The sequence below is a fragment of the Nothobranchius furzeri genome, chromosome 19 (genome assembly GCF_043380555.1).
Source record: "Nothobranchius furzeri strain GRZ-AD chromosome 19, NfurGRZ-RIMD1, whole genome shotgun sequence".
Lineage (NCBI taxonomy): Eukaryota > Metazoa > Chordata > Actinopteri > Cyprinodontiformes > Nothobranchiidae > Nothobranchius > Nothobranchius furzeri.
This window is the reverse complement of record NC_091759.1, coordinates 22,377,471-22,394,990: the sequence shown is the minus strand read 5'-3', so window position 1 is coordinate 22,394,990 and position 17,520 is coordinate 22,377,471. Positions and strand designations below refer to the sequence as shown.

General features: G+C 40.6%; 1 protein-coding gene and 1 non-coding gene across 2 annotated transcripts; both read right to left on the bottom strand.

The window, feature by feature from the left end:
* Positions 1-438: 438 nt before the first annotated feature.
* On the bottom strand, positions 439-629 carry LOC129164648 (U2 spliceosomal RNA). The gene has a single exon (XR_008564175.1). It is a non-coding gene; the product is annotated as a U2 spliceosomal RNA (small nuclear RNA).
* Positions 630-4,307: 3,678 nt separating this feature from the next.
* Positions 4,308-16,951, bottom strand: LOC107374566 (major histocompatibility complex class I-related gene protein). Its single transcript, XM_070547564.1, has 9 exons — positions 16,516-16,951; positions 16,262-16,447; positions 15,982-16,181; positions 6,241-6,504; positions 5,741-6,019; positions 5,381-5,677; positions 5,144-5,242; positions 5,039-5,056; positions 4,308-4,950 (listed from the first exon to the last, which is right to left on the bottom strand). Exons 4-9 carry the CDS (start codon positions 6,365-6,367, stop codon positions 4,928-4,930), a joined length of 843 nt encoding a protein of 280 aa, XP_070403665.1. The 5' UTR covers positions 6,368-6,504; positions 15,982-16,181; positions 16,262-16,447; positions 16,516-16,951; the 3' UTR covers positions 4,308-4,927.
* Between the last annotated feature and the right edge of the window lie 569 nt (positions 16,952-17,520).

Below are 17,520 nucleotides of genomic sequence, written 5' to 3'. Positions count from 1 at the left end.
AGTTCATATCTTTCATGTTTCTTGTTTGGAGCGTAAATATTTAAAATGTTAAAAGTTGTTCCTCTATAGGATAGTACTACTAAAAGTGCTCCACCTTCCTTTAAAACCCTACTGTCCTTTACTTTGATTTCAGAGTTCTTTATTAAAATCCCTACCTCTTCGTTTTTATTTTCATTGAACCCACTCCATATAAATGTTTTTGGCCACATTTATTTTCCTGCCATTGGGTGTACTTTTCCTGGAACGGGATTGCAAATTTTTGTAGAAAGATTTCAGAAATATTTCCTTCCAAATAAGATAATATACCCTTAGCTCTTATTTTTCCTTTGATCCCTCTTACACTTATAGCTGTTATGGTAACATACAATATAACAATAATGCGGCTTTACGGTGATTTCACTTCAGAAAAACACGTACTTTATTTCATTTCACATAGAGAGGGGGTGCACCGTTCCTGGAGGTACTGCAATACCAGGTCGATGCGTGGAGTGGACGGAGCAAGCCCCTATTCCATCTCCCTGCTCCAAAAATCAATTTAATATATGGTCCCCGGATAGGGGACGTATCAGATATTAAACTGATAAGAACAGATACTACACTTGATCTTAGCCAAAAGGCCGAGAAGCGATACCACAAATGGGCTGAGGACAGGACGTCATTCCGCTCATTGTCATTCTGACTCACGGTTAAAAATACATCATTACATTTAAACTCATAACGAAACCAGAGACCACGTTAACGCCGTCGTAGCAGCGTTACGCGATCGAGACACGCCGGGATGCTGTGCGGATGTAAACTGGATAAAAAGTTAAGCTGAGAGAAAAAAAAACCCACGGCTTTGCTTCCGGGTCACGTGGCACACTTTGGTCCAATAAGAAACAAAACAGCCCAAATCGGCAAAAATAATAAATAAATACAACTTTTCTTCACATTTATTTTAAAATAAGCTTCAAGCGTTTACTATGCAAACTATACTCTTTATTATTAAGCACACTGAATTGCCCCGTGTTTGAAACGTGCTACATTAATAAAACTGCCTTGCCCATTCTCACGCAATCTATGAAATTTAATAAAACTGTACTGGGCTTCATGTATAAACGCGCTGGGGGAAAGAAAATGTTATGTTTGGTTAAATAAAAATATTAAAATAAATACAAGGAACCGTATCGAAAAAAAACTGTCCTATTTTTTATGACGATGCATTTATCACCACTTCCACTCCAGCTAACTTTAGCTCCATTCAAACATTCCTCGCCTATTTATTTATTTTTATTGCCAATTTAACCACCTTTAAATTAAATAACCGTCCGTCCATGAAAACTTTAGCTAATTAAGCGAAGCTGGAATGCACCCTCAGGTTGTAAACCTAATTAAACTTAATTAGCCACTTATTTATTGATTCATACAGTTGCTTAAGTCATTCAAAAGTAAGAAAAGCACGTCAAACAATAAATAATTATTACAGTCCCTTACCTGCAACAGCGGCCTGTAGGAGTCAACCTCGGACACCAGGCGCCATTTTACCTCCTCCATAAAAAGATTTTGAAAAGCAATAGTAGTTAACGCTAGGCGTACCAACATGTCAACATGCTGGCTAATGTCTAAATCATAGACTGTAAATAAAATAGAAAGTAGATCTAAACTTACTAATGTCGCGGTCTTCTGATAAGAGTCTGGTCCGTCGAAATTAACGCTGTCCTTTATTGTGCGCATGCGCAATCTATGTTGTGTATGTTCGCCATATGCAATCATGTAGCCCAAAATGGCTGACGTAACGAGTTTAAAAGTGGAGAAAAAACATCAACACGATAAAAAAAATATCTGGGAATAAACGTCACACTAATTCAAGTCAAGTCGCTCAACTAACTTGTGAGTCTCACAATCACAGCCAAAATGTGTCAAAGTTTAAATGAGGAAATTTAAAGCAACTTTTATTAAGAATTAAATTTCTTCAGAGACAATTTAAAAACACGATGATCTAGATCCTGAATGGAGATTATAGGTGACATCAGATTAATTGAGTCACTTTTTGGCTAATTATTTACTGGTTATTTTTGGTGTATTTGTAAGTAAGTAAGTAAAGTTTATTTATATAGCGCCTTTTACAGATATAAATCACAAAGCGCTGCACAACATGAGTAAAATCAGGGCAAATACCTCAAACCAATAAAAACATCATAAAAACAATAGCAGTGACAACAATAGTAACCAAAATCAGGAATAAAAACAAAGTCAAGGTGTGAACAAGAACAAAGCCATCTTTTAGAATATTTAGCGTGGGAAAGCCTGGATGAATAGGTGAGTTTTAAGATGTTTTTTGAAGACCTCTACAGATTTCAAGAGACGGAGATTTGAAGGCAGACTGTTCCAAAGTCTGGGGGCAATAGACTGAAAGGCCCTGTCCCCTTTGGTTTTTAGTCTGGTTCGAGGAACAGCCAGGAGGTTTTCAGATGTGGATCGGAGGTTCCGTGATGTGGTGTGTGGGGATAAAAGCTCAGATAGGTAGCTTGGAGCCTGGTTGTTAAGAGCTCTATAGGTCAGGACTAAAACTTTAAACTGTATTCTAAATTCTACCGGGAGCCAGTGGAGGGACTGTAAAACTGGGGTGATGTGAGCTCGTCTGCTGGATTTGGTTAGGAGTCTGGCTGCTGCATTTTGGATGGCTTGAAGGCGTGAGAGGGAGGTTTTGCTGAAACCAGTAAAAAGAGCGTTGCAGTAGTCTAAGCGTGATGACACAAAGGCATGGATGATTTTTTCCAGATCTGCAGTAGAAACCAGTTTACGGACTTTCGAAATGTTTCTCAGTTGGAAGAGACAAGAACGGGAGATGGTTTTGACGTGTGAGTCTAAACTTAAAGCTGGATCAAAAATAACCCCTAGGTTTCTAATGTTGGCCTTGGCTGATGGGCAAAAGGAGGCAATTACCTGCTCGATTTTTGGCTGAAGTTCCGGGGGTGCAGCGATCAGGGTCTCTGTCTTGTTAGCATTGAGGACAAGAAAGTTGCTGGACAGACAGTTACTGATCTGGGTCAGGCAGAGTACAAGGGTGGCCAGCCTGTCCAACTGGTGTGGCATGAAGGACATATAGAGCTGAATATCATCAGCGTAGATGTGGTAGGAGATGGCTGGGAAAGATTGAATGATGCCAGCTAGAGGAAGAATATAGAATGCGAATAGTAGAGGCCCTAGAACTGAACCTTGTGGGACCCCGCATGTTAGAGAGGCAGTGTCTGAAGAGAAGGTTTCTGACTTCACTGTGAATGTTCTGTTAGTGAGATAGGAAGAGAGCCAGTCTAGAACAGAACCTGAAATCCCAGCCAGGGCATTTAACCTGTTTAGTAGAACGTTGTGGTCTACAGTGTCAAAAGCTGCACTGAGGTCAAGCAGGACCATGACAGAGCATTTCCCAGCATCAGCAGCCATCAGGAGGTCATTATGCACCCTTACTAGAGCAGTCTCGGTTGAGTGTTGCTTCAGACAGCCAGATTGGAAGGGGTCAGAGATCTTTGACTTGGAAAACCAGGATCTGAGTTGGGTTTCAACAACCTTCTCAAGTACTTTGCTGATGAAAGGTAGCTTAGAAATGGGCCTAAAGTTACTGGTGGAGCTGGCGTCAAGGTTGGGTTTCTTTAAGAGAGGAGTCACTACTGCATTTTTAAAGTGAGATGGAACACAGCCTTGGCTCAGTGAGCTGTTGATTATAGTCAACAGAGATGGACTGATGGAGGCAAGGGACCCGACTAAAACAGAGGGAGTATATCTGAAGAGCATGATGAGAGTTTCATCTGACTGATTATTGAGGCTAAGTCATTTAGTGTAATTGGGGAGAAGGAGGTGAAAGACTCGGAGCACTGGGGAGCCTCCCCTCCTTGGGGGGGGGGGTAGCTGGTGGAATACTGGATCTCAGATTCAACACCTTGTTGGCAAAAAAGCTGAGAAAGGTGTTACAGTCATCAGCTGAAGATAGCTGAGCCTGCTGCGGAGGAGAAGACACGATGCTGGAGATGGTATCAAACAAAACCTTAGGATTATTCTTATTTTGACATATGAGGTTGCTGAAGAAAGAAGACCTGGCATTTTCTGCAGCTTCGTTGTATGACTCTAGAAGTTCTTTAAAATATTTGCGATAAACAACCAAACCTGTCCTCTTCCACCGTCGTTCGGCTTTTCTATAGGAGCGTCTGAGGTCAAGAATCTGGTTGTTCAGCCAGGGTGAACTGGAGGCACTGGAACTGCGGCTGGTTTTGTAAGGGGCGACCTGATCTAGAATTTTGAGGCAGTGATCATTAAATGAGTTGGTAAGGAGCTCTGTTGTATGTTCTTTTATTTAAGGATTTTATACATTTATTGTTCAATCAAAATGCATAAAATTAATTTTCTGTTTAGCACAAAAAAATTAGTACCTTTTTTAAAAAAGAAATGTCTGCGTATAAATGTGTGTGTGTGTGTATATATATGTGTGTATGTGTGTTAAATGCAGTTGAGCATTTAAAAATCTTGAAGTAATAACGAATATTTTGTTCCTGACATGTTTGATAAGAAATTACAAACCTATAGACGTGACTATGCCACAACAGAAAGCAAAATTAGAAAAAAAAAGATCTAAAGGTACCTAAAATGAAAATGGCCTCTTCAGTATCAACTAAATACATTTATAGTTTTTCTCCCATAGGAGAAAACACAAAGCAGGTTTTGTGATGAATGAGTTTTTAGCTGTGGTTTAAAAGTGTTTTATTTCATTAGATTCTCAGAAACACTGAAGCATAAAACCGCGTCACATTAAAACACAATAGAAGAAAGCTTCTTCCTTATCCTGATGCTTGTGTTCCTGAACACCGTCATCATCAGGAAACCAGGAAACAAGCATGTCTGCATTGCAGAAGCTGCTGACGTCTTCGGGATTATTAGTTAATCTGGTTTCTGACATTCACAGAGGAATGTTTTCATAACCTGGAAAGCCAAAAATAATCCGTTAGTCCATCGATGTTAATCAGTGAATCAGGGTAGCATTACTTAATATGAGCTCATCTCTACTTACCAGGTAAGGGACGTGGTTCTGAAAAACAGATTTGCTTTTATTCTAAATAGGAATGAACTGAGGAGGTTTCATTTTCTCTTTTCTTACATTCCTTTAGTTTCTTACCTTTTTTCTTTTTGTAAAAGATGAATCCTAAAGCAGCGATGATGAGGAGAATCAGAGCCAGGATTACAGCGATGGCGACGATCATCAGAGACGTGTTTTCTGTTCAGGACAACAAACAAACAGTCTGAGACTTTAGTCTTTATTTAATCACACAAAAACATAAAGGGTGCAATAATTATATGAGTCTCATTAGATGGACATTTAAATAATGGAGAAAGGTGCAACACTGGTTCTTACTCCAGTTGGTGTGGATCGCGGTTTTATCCAGTCTCAGGACGATTTTCTCCTCAGCACCAGAAAACTGGAACGAGCAGTCGTATCTGGGCCAGTCTTCATATCTGAGGGATGAAATGTCCAGATCAACGTGCAGCTGGAAGGTTTCATCGTCGTTTGGGAGGATCTCTCCATGAATCTCACGAATCTGCTCTCCATCTTTTCTCCAGATCAGCTGGACGCTGGGGGGGTAGAACCCTGAAGCGTGGCATCGGACCGGGGAGGAGGGCGTCCTCTGGAGGAGGGAGACTGTGGGCTCAACTGAACAGGAAGAGGGAATTAAAGTTTAAAAATAAGTTCTAGATGAACTAGTTCCTGTTGAACGAGTCACCAGGACCGTCGTGTTCCCAAAACTCAGAGTCCTGTTGAGCCACAGAGGACACACAGCAGACAGCATGTAGACATGAAAGTCCAGGTCTTTGGTGTCGGCGTCCCAACTCCGTTTGATGAAGTCAGCCTTCGGCGTCAGAGACGTCCACGACTTTGTCTCCAGATTAAATCTAAGGAAGTCTCCTCCATCGTAGCCGTACTTCAGAAATCCAGAAGAAGTCTTTGTGTTTTGGTCCCACTCACAGCCAGCGACCCTCTGAATAATGTGTGCAGCTGGAACAGAGAGCAGTTGGAACTAAAGTTATTTAGTTTGGGATTTTATTCATCAGTAAAAACTAAAGTTAGAGCTTTTATTTTAGTGCATATGGAGAGAAAAGGACACTTACCCTGATTAAAAGCAAATATCTGATTAATAAATAATCTGAGCTGAAAGCAGCAGCTGTTCACCATAATCCTGCCAGTTTAGATTATTGGCACGTTTATGGGAAACCTACCTTCACTCTGGTTGAGGTGCTGCTTTATCTCGACCAGCAGGTGTTTAAAGAAGGCGGGCATGTCCACCAAGCAATACTGAGCCAACAAACCAAACTCCAGTTTGTGGTCATTGAATATTTTCTTCATCCACTCCTGAGTTGCTTTGATGGTGTTCTTGTTGCAATAAGCGGCGATGGTGGTGTCGATTTCTGCGACGGACTCGAACTCCGGGAAGTGTTTGAATCCAGACGATGCAGAGAAGAAGACCTTCAACGAGTGGGTCGCTGTGGAGGAACAAACACAAGTGATGTTGGAGAAGAGGCGAAACACATTTTACTGATGTGTCATGGTTTCTGTGTGTGGGCTTTTGTTTTACAGTTGTTTGTGTTTGTTTGTTTATTTATTCAGATGTGATGGAGGATTAAACGAGTGTTCCAACAGATTTCACTCTCCCGTATGTAACTTCATCTTGGGAATAACTATAATAATTACCGTATTTCCCGGACTATAAGCCGCTACCACGCTTTGACCCATGCGGCTTATAAGGAGGTGCGGCTTTAGTCAACCAGAAAGGATGGATGCTGGAAAGTCTAATGAAGGAATGGTTAAAGGAGCGCTACGGAAAGCGCCCAGGAGGATTTTTTTCACAGTAAAATGCCGCTGCTTGTTTTCCCAGCTTCACCCCGGGATGATGACAGCAACACGGAGAGCGACACTGACATCGCCACAGAAGGCTGTTCAACTCCGACACTGAAGAAGATGACTTCAGTGGTTTCAGTGCGCAGGAGGACGATGAATAAACTAATCAATAACTTTTCTGTTTTGTTTGACACTGATCAGTTCAGTTACGTTCAGTTAAACTACGTTTTCAATTCAGTAGATATCTGCGGCTTTTAGCCCGGTGCGACTCATATTGAGGTGCGCTCTATAGTCCGGATATTACGGTAAACACAAACAATGAGTGACTCATCAGTTGAACTAAAAGAGTGCTACCTTTACAGGTGAGCTAGAGCGAGCCGTGATTCCCATCACCAGCTCACCTCCCAGCATGCATACTCCCCAGTTCCTGCTGCTGTTTCCTGCTCTGAGGCTCTTCGTTGTTTTCACCTCGTTTCTTTTCCCTTTTTGCAGCTCTGAGTTAAAACCTTACCCAGCGCTCAGTAAATTTGAAATGAAGCCACTTATTCACCACTGATTTCACACACAACATTAGGGAAACGTTCCACTTTTTACAAAGATGCACAACTGAGTGAAGTGATCTGATTAAAAGATCTCCGTCTGTTTATTCAGTGAGAGTTCTGACCCGAGTGTGTTTAAAGATCTCACCTGCAGAAGCAGAACAGCAGAAAGCAAACATCACAAACCACCTCATCTTGTTCTGACGGCAGAAATCAAACCGCTGATCTGATGTCGGAGTTACTTCAGGCTAAAGATCCTTCCTGAAGGTCTTTAAAGTCTGTTTTATTTAAGGCGTGCTCCACCTGAGAGAAAGGCTCCAGACCAAACTACCCCCCCGCAGAGTTACATCATCATCCTCACGCCTGCAGGGCTTTGTGCTGTTTCTGAATTTGGTTTGTGATACAAGCTGATCAAATCTGTTTGTCTTCCTCTTTTAAAGCTTCGTGCAGTTCTCTGTTGGCGGTTCCTGGACAGAAGAGAACGTCCCCTGGCTTGTCTGCATCTATTTTTAATTTCTGGGCTTAAATTAGAACCTGATTTTCTTGCTAGGAGTCACATGGAGTTAAATCTTCATTTGAAGAAGCTTTCACTTTAGCTTTCTCTGACTTCAATACGAATCCAGAGCATTGCTTCATACTTGACTCGACGACTCTGTTTATATTTGTTTTGCTTTAATTAGGAGATAAAAGATTTTCTGGTCCTGCTGAAGGATTTAAAGCGGTTTTAAGGTTGAGCCGTTTGTTCATTCAGAGGTGACGCAAACATTTTAGTGACGTTTGACGACATCTTTTGTTTGAGTTGAACCAGGAAGTTTGCTGCTGTTTTGATTCCCTTCAGCAAGTTTAGCATTCCTGCTGTCCACCCCCTTGTCTTTTAACGCCGGATAAGCAGAAGATTTCAGGCCGTTTTTACCGTCGTTTATTTATGTTTTATTGTTATTGAAATCTTATTGTTGGTGTTGTGTGCTTGGGCAAGGCACTTATCCCGCCTTGCCTGCTGGTGGTGGTCGGAGGGATCGCTGGCACCTGTGTTCGGCAGGCCCCGCCTCTGTCGGTGCCCCAGGGCAGCTGTGGTTACTCCGTACCGCATCACCACCAGTGTGTGAATGGGTGAATGACTGATTGTGTTGTAAAGCACCTTGGGGGGTTGTTGCATGTGTGTAAAATGCTTATAAATGAAAATTGATTCATTGTTTTTTACATATTAATTACACTTTTGTTTGCCAAATGACCAAATGCAGGATTCTATCAGTCGCTTTGAACACTGACTCGCATCCTGTCGGTGTGAGGCTGAAATAAAAGGAAGTAAAAAGCTGGTAATTTATTTAGTAGTTTAAAAAACAGGAAGTGTACAGGAGGAACTCTCATGAACATTTTGAGACATTTTCAAATTTGTTCATGTTGTCGTCTGTAAATCATCACCGACTGAAACAGTTGTAGCGTTGTTAATCTACATAACTAGAATTTAAGCTGTTGCTATTCAGCTTTGTTAAATTCTAAGAAAGATCAAACAAATTGGCAATGAAACATATACATACATATATACATATATATATATACATATATATATATATATACATATATATACATATATATACATATATATATATACATATATATACATATATATCCATGCTTTCGTTCTTTTTTTAAACACAGAAACAGTTTTGTTTACCTGTTTGTAGCTACGGTTTCGCCGACAGCTGCCGGCTTCTTCAGGCTGACGCTGATGGTGGCGCGTCACTTCCTTCTCCGTTTATCTGTGGGCAGCAGAGGACGTTGTCGCCCTCTACTGCCCGCTCTCCCCTCTCCGACGATGCAGTCCCATGCGTGGTCCAGCGTGTAAACTCCGTCGTCCCTGTTCATGGTCCCACATCCACGTCTCCTTATCTCTATTGCTTCCTTGATCCATCTTTTGTATTTTTGTTGTTCGGTGGTTATGATCCGTGTGCTGTCCCAGTCCATTATATGGTTTTCTCTTAAGCAATGATCTGTTACGGCTGACTTTTTTATTGTGCTTTCTGCTTCTTCTTTTGCTGCTCTTGTGTGTTTACGATTTGCCTCTTTCTCGCACTCCTTTCTGTGTTCTATTGTCCGTGTATTGAGTTGGCGTCCGGTTTCTCCTATGTATGTTTTATTGCATATTTTGCATGGGATTTCGTAGATGACTCCACATTTTTGTCCAGCTGATATTTTGTCTGTTCACAAAAACACCAACCCAAAAAACCATAGACATAGTAGTTAACAGAATCAGACAAGACAAAACCTTACATAAAAGGACAAACCTCACAGCAGATGACATAGCACAACTGATAGGACTGGTAGCTAACTCCACTTACTTCACATACGACAACACAATATACAAACAACTGGAAGGCTTCGCCATGGGTAACCCGTTATCAGCCACCCTGTGCGAGTTTTTCATGGAAGACCTGGAACAAAAAGCCATAGCCACCGCCCCCCCAAACTGCAAAATAAAACTATGGAAACGCTACGTAGACGACATACTGGAAATCATACCAAAAGGTCAAACAGAAACACTAACACAACACTTAAACAATATTGACGACACGGGCAACATAAAATTCACTTATGAGTTAGAAACAGAAGGCAGCATAGCATTTATGGACATGAAAATCACCAGGCAGACCGACGGGACCCTAAACATAAACACATACAGGAAACCAACACACACAGACCAATATCTATTATGGACATCAGAACACCCCACCATACACAAAATGTCAGTAATCAGAACATTATATCACCGAGCAAACATAATAACAGAAGAGAGAGACCGTAAACAAGAGGACAAACACATACAACACGCTTTAAAGACCTGCAGATACCCGACATGGGCAATAAACAAAGGAAAACAACAAACAAAAACAGAAAGCAAAGAACAACCCAAAAAAAGAACCAGAAACCCAGAAAGACAAGAACCAAAACCAGTGATAACCCTACCATACATCAGAGGCATAACGGAAAAAATAAGAGCAACAATGAAAAAACACAACATAAACACACCAACAAAGCCATACACAACAGTTAGAAACAGATTAGTACACCCAAAAGACAAAATATCAGCTGGACAAAAATGTGGAGTCATCTACGAAATCCCATGCAAAATATGCAATAAAACATACATAGGAGAAACCGGACGCCAACTCAATACACGGACAATAGAACACAGAAAGGAGTGCGAGAAAGAGGCAAATCGTAAACACACAAGAGCAGCAAAAGAAGAAGCAGAAAGCACAATAAAAAAGTCAGCCGTAACAGATCATTGCTTAAGAGAAAACCATATAATGGACTGGGACAGCACACGGATCATAACCACCGAACAACAAAAATACAAAAGATGGATCAAGGAAGCAATAGAGATAAGGAGACGTGGATGTGGGACCATGAACAGGGACGACGGAGTTTACACGCTGAACCACGCATGGGACTGCATCGTCGGAGAGGGGAGAGCGGGCAGTAGAGGGCGACAACGTCCTCTGCTGCCCGCAGATAAACGGAGAAGGAAGTGACGCGCCACCATCAGCGTCAGCCTGAAGAAGCCGGCAGCCGTCGGCGAAACCGTAGCTACAAACAGGTAAACAAAACTGTTTCTGTGTTTAAAAAAAGAACGAAAGCATGGATTTACAAAGACACAGCAAGAACACACCTAAGATATACATATATATACATATATATACATATATATATATATATATATATATATATACATATATATATATATATATATATATATATATATATATATATATATGTATATGTATGTATGTATGTATATCCACGGATATTTATATAATCGACAGAAGTTCATACACCAACTGGCTTGGTCTATATTTAATTAAAAAGATTATTTTTAATTTAAGCGATTTAAATTAATAGCATAAGTTTATTTATTAAATTCAGAAGATCTAAAGAGATCTTTGCTCGTTCAATGACCAAATATACACCACTCTGTGTTTTATTTCAAAGAAGAGTCAGGTTTAAAAAAGTTAAGAATTTATTACTAACAATTTAAAGATGACAATTAAAAAGACAATTCATAAATGACATTTTATAAAAGCTTTGGTATTAAAACTTGGTATTAAAGCAATCTGTGTCTGGATGAAACTAAAAATGAAGTGTGTGTGTTTGGATGTGTGAATATAAGCCTCAGAAGGTTTTTATCTTAGAGAAAAACGCGTTCTGGGTAAAAGAATTTGGTTTGCAGCTAAGCTAAATTATTTCTTAATAAACAGGCACACAGACGCAATCTGTGTTCTACCTCACCGTTCAGACGACCCTCTGTTTGGATCCGGAGGTCAAGGGAGGATGTTGATCAGCCTCTGGGTACTCGGCCCGGTAGGGTAGACCAGTGGTACCGACTCTCTGGTCCTAGAGTTACCGCAGGCACACAGGTGGATGGTTTGCATCTTAAAATTAACTCTGAAGGAGTCTTGCGTCAGCTTGTTGCAGATGGCGTTTCTGTTGAAGCAATTCCATCGGCGTGACAGAAAAGCTTTAGTAGAGGTTTCGAGTGGCCGACCCGATCCTCTGGATTCTCGTTGCCACGGAGAGAATTTTGGTGAGCTCAAGAACTGAACTTGAACTGAGGAGTTAGGTTTTAAGAGACGGCCGGTAATCTTATTCTAGCAAATTAGATTTTGACATGTTAGAGGGTAGGACTCAACATACCTCAGAACACACCCTCTCAGAGACAGAAAGCTCTGGTGTTATGGAACAAAGACATGTGAGTGCAGTTAACCTTAACCTGATTTACTGTGTCCTGCATGGAGTGTATAAGTACACATGATCTTCTTGCCACTGTTAAACATTACTGATTATCATAAATAATCATAATTATTAACCAAAGAATAATAATTCATTTCAGTAATTAAATACATTTATAATGAACCTTGATGATTATTTATGATCATTGTAACCAGGAATATTTATACCTTTCTGTGTTTCATTTCAAGTGCGGGTCATTTATCATTCAAAGAATGAGGCAAAGTTTAAAAATGGAATTTATGACTAACAATTTTAAACTTGACAATTTGGAACGACAATTTAAATGACAATTAAAAATGACAATTCATGGATGACAATTTACCAGATTTGATATTAAAACTTGTTTAAAAGCTTTACCTGTGACTGAATGAAAGCTAAATTGAAAATACGAGTTTGGATGCGTGGATGAATTCTCAGAAGGTTTCTTTCAGAGAGAAGCGCGTTCTGGGTTGAAATGATGGTTTTGCAGCTAACTGTTGTTACTTAGAGAAAACAGCATCAGACACAATCTGTGTGCTACCTCACCCAGCAAGACGACCCTTCGTGAGGATCCGGAGGTCAAGGGAGGATAGTGTCAGCCTCCAGGTACTCGGTCCGGTAGAGGACACTCGAGGAACTGACTCTCTGGTCCGAAGATGTCGCCGGGTACACAGTGTCGAGCGTCTGGCTTAACTCTGAAGGAGTTTCTCATCTTAACTCTCAAAATCAATAACTCTGAAGAGTTTTGCGACAGCTGGCTACAGTTACGTTTGTTCGTAGCTATTCTCATCGGCGTGACAGAACAGCAGGTGGAGGTTAGGGACGGCCATTCCCGTATCCTCAGTGATGGTGGTGGGTTCACGAACTGAAGTGAAAGCTGCTGGAAGTTAGTTTAACAAAGTCCTCAGAACACGCCCACTCTCAGAGCAAGAAAGCTTTGGTCATGAGTCAAGACACGTGATGGCAGTTAACCTTTACTCTGGATCAGTTCTGAATGAGCTGTTTACAGCTGAGATGACCTTCGGGTTTGCTGAACACGCATTATCAACCAAAACCACAGTAATCATTATTATACCCAAAGCATAATAAGTCATTTCAGTAATTAAAAATACATTTACTGAACCAAGAGATTAATTATGATGATTATAATAAACAGTACTAAAGTCAAAGAGTTATAAATATTATTTAAGTTATTATCGTGAACTTGAAGTGTCCTTCTCCTGGGACGGAACAGCAGCAGATAAAGGATGATATTCTTTAGACATCAGGGCTTCTGGGTTAATCTGTGGAACTAAAAGCTACAGTCTGACCCAGCTTGACCCAGCTGGGAAAGTGTGACCTTTGTCACAAATTAGAGGACCTTCATGACGCTACAGCCTGAAATCACAGCACATCCATCGAGACAAAACTCTCCTATTTTTCTCTCCCCTGAAGGTTTCAAAGCGTGTCGAATCTCTACATTTTGACAAAGTGAAAGCTATTCTAACCACACGATATACTCACTGTTGAATATGGATTTTGTTGAGTGCGATAATTGAGTGGTCAAGGGATTGCCAACGTGTCTGGTTTTAGAAAATTAGCTCTAAACACACGCATGACTGACTTAATAGGGTCGATCCCTGTTTCATTAAAAAACTCCTCTCTGAAAATTCCACAGGCCTTACGCAGAATTTCCACACCGTTCCTGCAGTAAAACACCACTTCCTTCTTAAAATAAAAAAGCTGATGATTAGTCACTTCCGTGCATCATTCTAAGAATGTATTTTTCTGCTCCGGAGACGCGTGATCAAAGCCGAAATGATGGACGGATGGATAAGGCCCTATGTAATTCAGATATTCAAGCGATGAAAATCGGTGAGGAAAATAGGTTTTGCAGATAAAGCTAAAGGCTAACGCCTCAGGGAGGTTGGCTAGCTTCATCATGAGAAAACTTAACGAATCTATAAACCTTAAACCAAAATCTGGATCAGAAAAATGTAGGATCTTACAGCCTTGCATAAGAATATTTTTGGGTACAATTTTTAATTGGATCATGGCTCTCAGGATTAAATAGGCGTCAAACCCTCTGGCGTTGTGAGCAATAAATGCATAATTGCTGAATTTAGGCCGCCTCATCTGCATAATAAAATCTTGAATGCATTCTACACCATATTTTTCCCAAATCTCGCCTGAATCGGATTTTGCACGGATCAAAAATGGTGTATGCACACCGCTCTGATCCAAAAATGTTTCAGTGTCGTGATAAATGACCTTTTCCGTTAATCTTACATCCTTTGTTTCAAGCTGAATAAAACACTGATGACCTTGAACCGCCGGTTGTTTGCATATGCCACATTTTAATGCAGGACAAACATGGTCTGAACTGTTTTTACCCATAGCCACATAATAAACATGCTTACAACTCAAACATTTTTTAAGCAATTTGCAAGGGGAAACATTCCTGTCCGCTTGAGGTCTGTGTACAGGTGTTTTGTGTTTTTTAAAACAAATTAAATTTTGACGTATCCGATTACAATCAGGACATTTAATAAGCGATGTCTCTTTTCATTTGCATACATCGCTATTGCACACGTTGCAAAACCATGCACAATGATGCCCACTCATTCTCTAATAGGTGTTAAAACACCAAGAGGTGAAATATTTAGTGCCTAAATAACCTTTAATATTTTTTATGCCATAATAGTGATGATTCCAAAGCAAAAGAAACAACGGATTCGAACGGTCGGCAAAATCTGATTCGAATTTAGAAATGACTGTTGGTTCTGAAAAAAATGACAATTTTTCTTTGAACAATATTTTCTAATTGAATCACGTCGCTGAATGAAACGGGGGTTTGAACAGAAAGCCCGGCTTGATGATGAATATTTTTTGCCACAACCATTAACTCCGTATCTCTCGCTGCGGGGTTTAACAGCCCGGCTAAGCTGAGCGCAAAACACAAGGCCTGATCGCACTCCGGAGGTGAAATGAGATGAATATGCTTTTTATTGACCAATTCCTGATCAAGAATACTATCGATTTTTCATTTCCCAGCACCAGATGGCCTATTAAGCACCTGCATTCTGAAATTAATAATTTTCAGCCGTTAGCGCTTCATTCGATTGGACTAATTTGTCAAATAATTGCTGAAAATTCTGAATCATATTTAAATAATATTTAATAATTTAAGAATTAAAGTTAATGTGGTGATTTGAATGCTGAGTGTTGATTTCAAACTGAATCCTATCATTTGCGCGAGCCATCTGACCTCCCCTTTCAGCAAATCTATTTAATATATCCATAACGTTGATATAGAAATCGGCAGGGTCTATGGTTCCGTGGTTTATTGAAAAAGAGACGCTTTCTCTAATTTCACACTGGTTAAAGGCTTTGTTGGATGAGAACGCGTGATTAACGCTCCCTCCCCCCGTTGGTTAACACTCCATGATTGTATCTGCCTCAAATTTTCATCTAAACTTGTGGAGATGTAGGATTTAAATTTAATAGAATTGCATCGACCTCGTTTGAAGTGGTTTGGCAGGCTGGAATTTGATCTAGAATCTCATTTCCAGCTTCTTCACTAATTTCTGAAAGTCCACTTAAATCAAACCAATCCGGCAGCACCAAATTATCAGAATTTAATAGAATTTCATCGGACGGAGGAGGAGGAGGAGTTTGGCAAGCTAGAATTCTATCTAAAAGCTCATCATTTGCATCTAATTCACCCTCTACTTCATTCAATTCTGAAAGTCCGCTTAAATCAAACCAGTCCGGTACAGAATCAGCATTTTCAGTCGTACGACTCATGATACAAAGAAAGAAAGAAAGTAAACCTACTGAAAACTTGATGAATGAAGAAAAAATAAATCCTCGGTCCTCTTTTAATCCAAACAGATTAATGTAGCGTCCTCACAAAGACAGGACATCTCCCACTATATTGATGAGTCCGTAGCTGATTTGAAGGACCAGATACGCCATTTTCATCCGCTTTGTTCTTTGAAGCCGAGTGAGCCGGCGATTCCTCCTCCGATGTAATTCTGGATGAATAAATAGAGTATGAACGAAACATCATCTTTTAATAAAGTTTTTATTAAACACTTTATTTTTGATGACTTACGGGGTCTCTGCGCGGCAGCGGCGGGACAGTACGGCGCAGCGTGTTGACTGCTGGTCACCGGATGCTGGTCTGGCTGCAAGGCCACCCCCTCGTCACAGCCGCGTGGAGGCGTGGGAAGGATAAAGTCTTGACTTCCGGCGTATCGTTGCGAGGGGCGTTCCTGCTCGTATGTGTGCCCTTCTCCTACTGAGAAATAAGATATTTCTCAGCTGAAAAAGGATGTTATTAATTTACGTATGAAAAAAATCACTTACTGAGTTGATTTAGAGCTCTGCCCAGCTGAATGAACGCATCTTGGGGGCTTGGTGGGGGGGGGGGGGGTGGCGGTGGCGTGCGTGGTAATTGAGAAAGACGTATTTCCTCCCAGTCACTTTCACCGGAGGACAAAACAATTGCGGCTAAAAAAAAAAAAGATTAGATGTCGGTAGATTGATAAACCATTGGAAAGTGGTGTCTGAGTAAAACTCACCTGACATCACAATGTGTTTCTGAGAATGATGGCTGAAAAAATTCCTTTACATTTTATGCCGTCTTTTAAAAAAAATCATGAATGGGAATGACGTGATTGGACGAAGGGTGATGTTTAAAAACATCACTAAGAATTCTATTACCATTGTTTCTGTCTGTCATTTGATGTGTGTGTGTGTGTGTGTGTGTGTGTGTGTGTGTGTGTGTGTGTGTGTGTGTGTGTGTGTGTACCGACACGGTCTGCTGAAATGGATCGAGCTTTTCAAAAGGCATGCAGGGCTGTGGGAACTGTGGGGTTAACACAAAACAGTCATCAAGCGTAACTAAAATGATTCAGACAAAAGGAGACTTCATGTGTCATTACACAACATTCATTTCTTGACATATAGGGTGCACATCAAAGCAGATCATCATTATGCATCTTCACAAAAGGGGATTTCATGCACCATTACAGAACTATCATCTTGACATATAGGGTCGTTAAAGATCATATCACAAAAGGGACTACAGACGATACACCTGTCAAGTTTGACGAAAGGTGGGTTGGGGGAAAGGGCACAAAGGTCATAAAACAATACACCTGTCAAGTTTATGGTGGAAAAGGTCATAATGGTCAAAGAACAATAAACCTGTCAAAAAGTTTGATGAAGGGTGGCGTGTTACTTCTCTCCTGAATCTCAGCCAAAGTTCCAAGCTTACCACTCATCTCGACAATTATACGAGTTTGTGCGTTCACAGCACGATGCATTCCATCCCTGAGCTCCGGGATTGAGCCAATATTCCTCGAAAGC

Excerpts from the sequence above, each read along its gene's own strand:
- LOC107374566 (XM_070547564.1), bottom strand. The coding sequence starts at position 6,367 with ATGAAGAAAATATTCAATGACCACAAACTGGAGTTTGGTTTGTTGGCT. Across the intron at positions 5,678-5,740 it reads CACGACGGTCCTGGTGACTC|TTGAGCCCACAGTCTCCCTC; the intron begins GTTCAACAGGAA and ends CTTCCTGTTCAG. Across the intron at positions 5,243-5,380 it reads CGCGATCCACACCAACTGGA|AAAACACGTCTCTGATGATC; the intron begins GTAAGAACCAGT and ends TGTCCTGAACAG.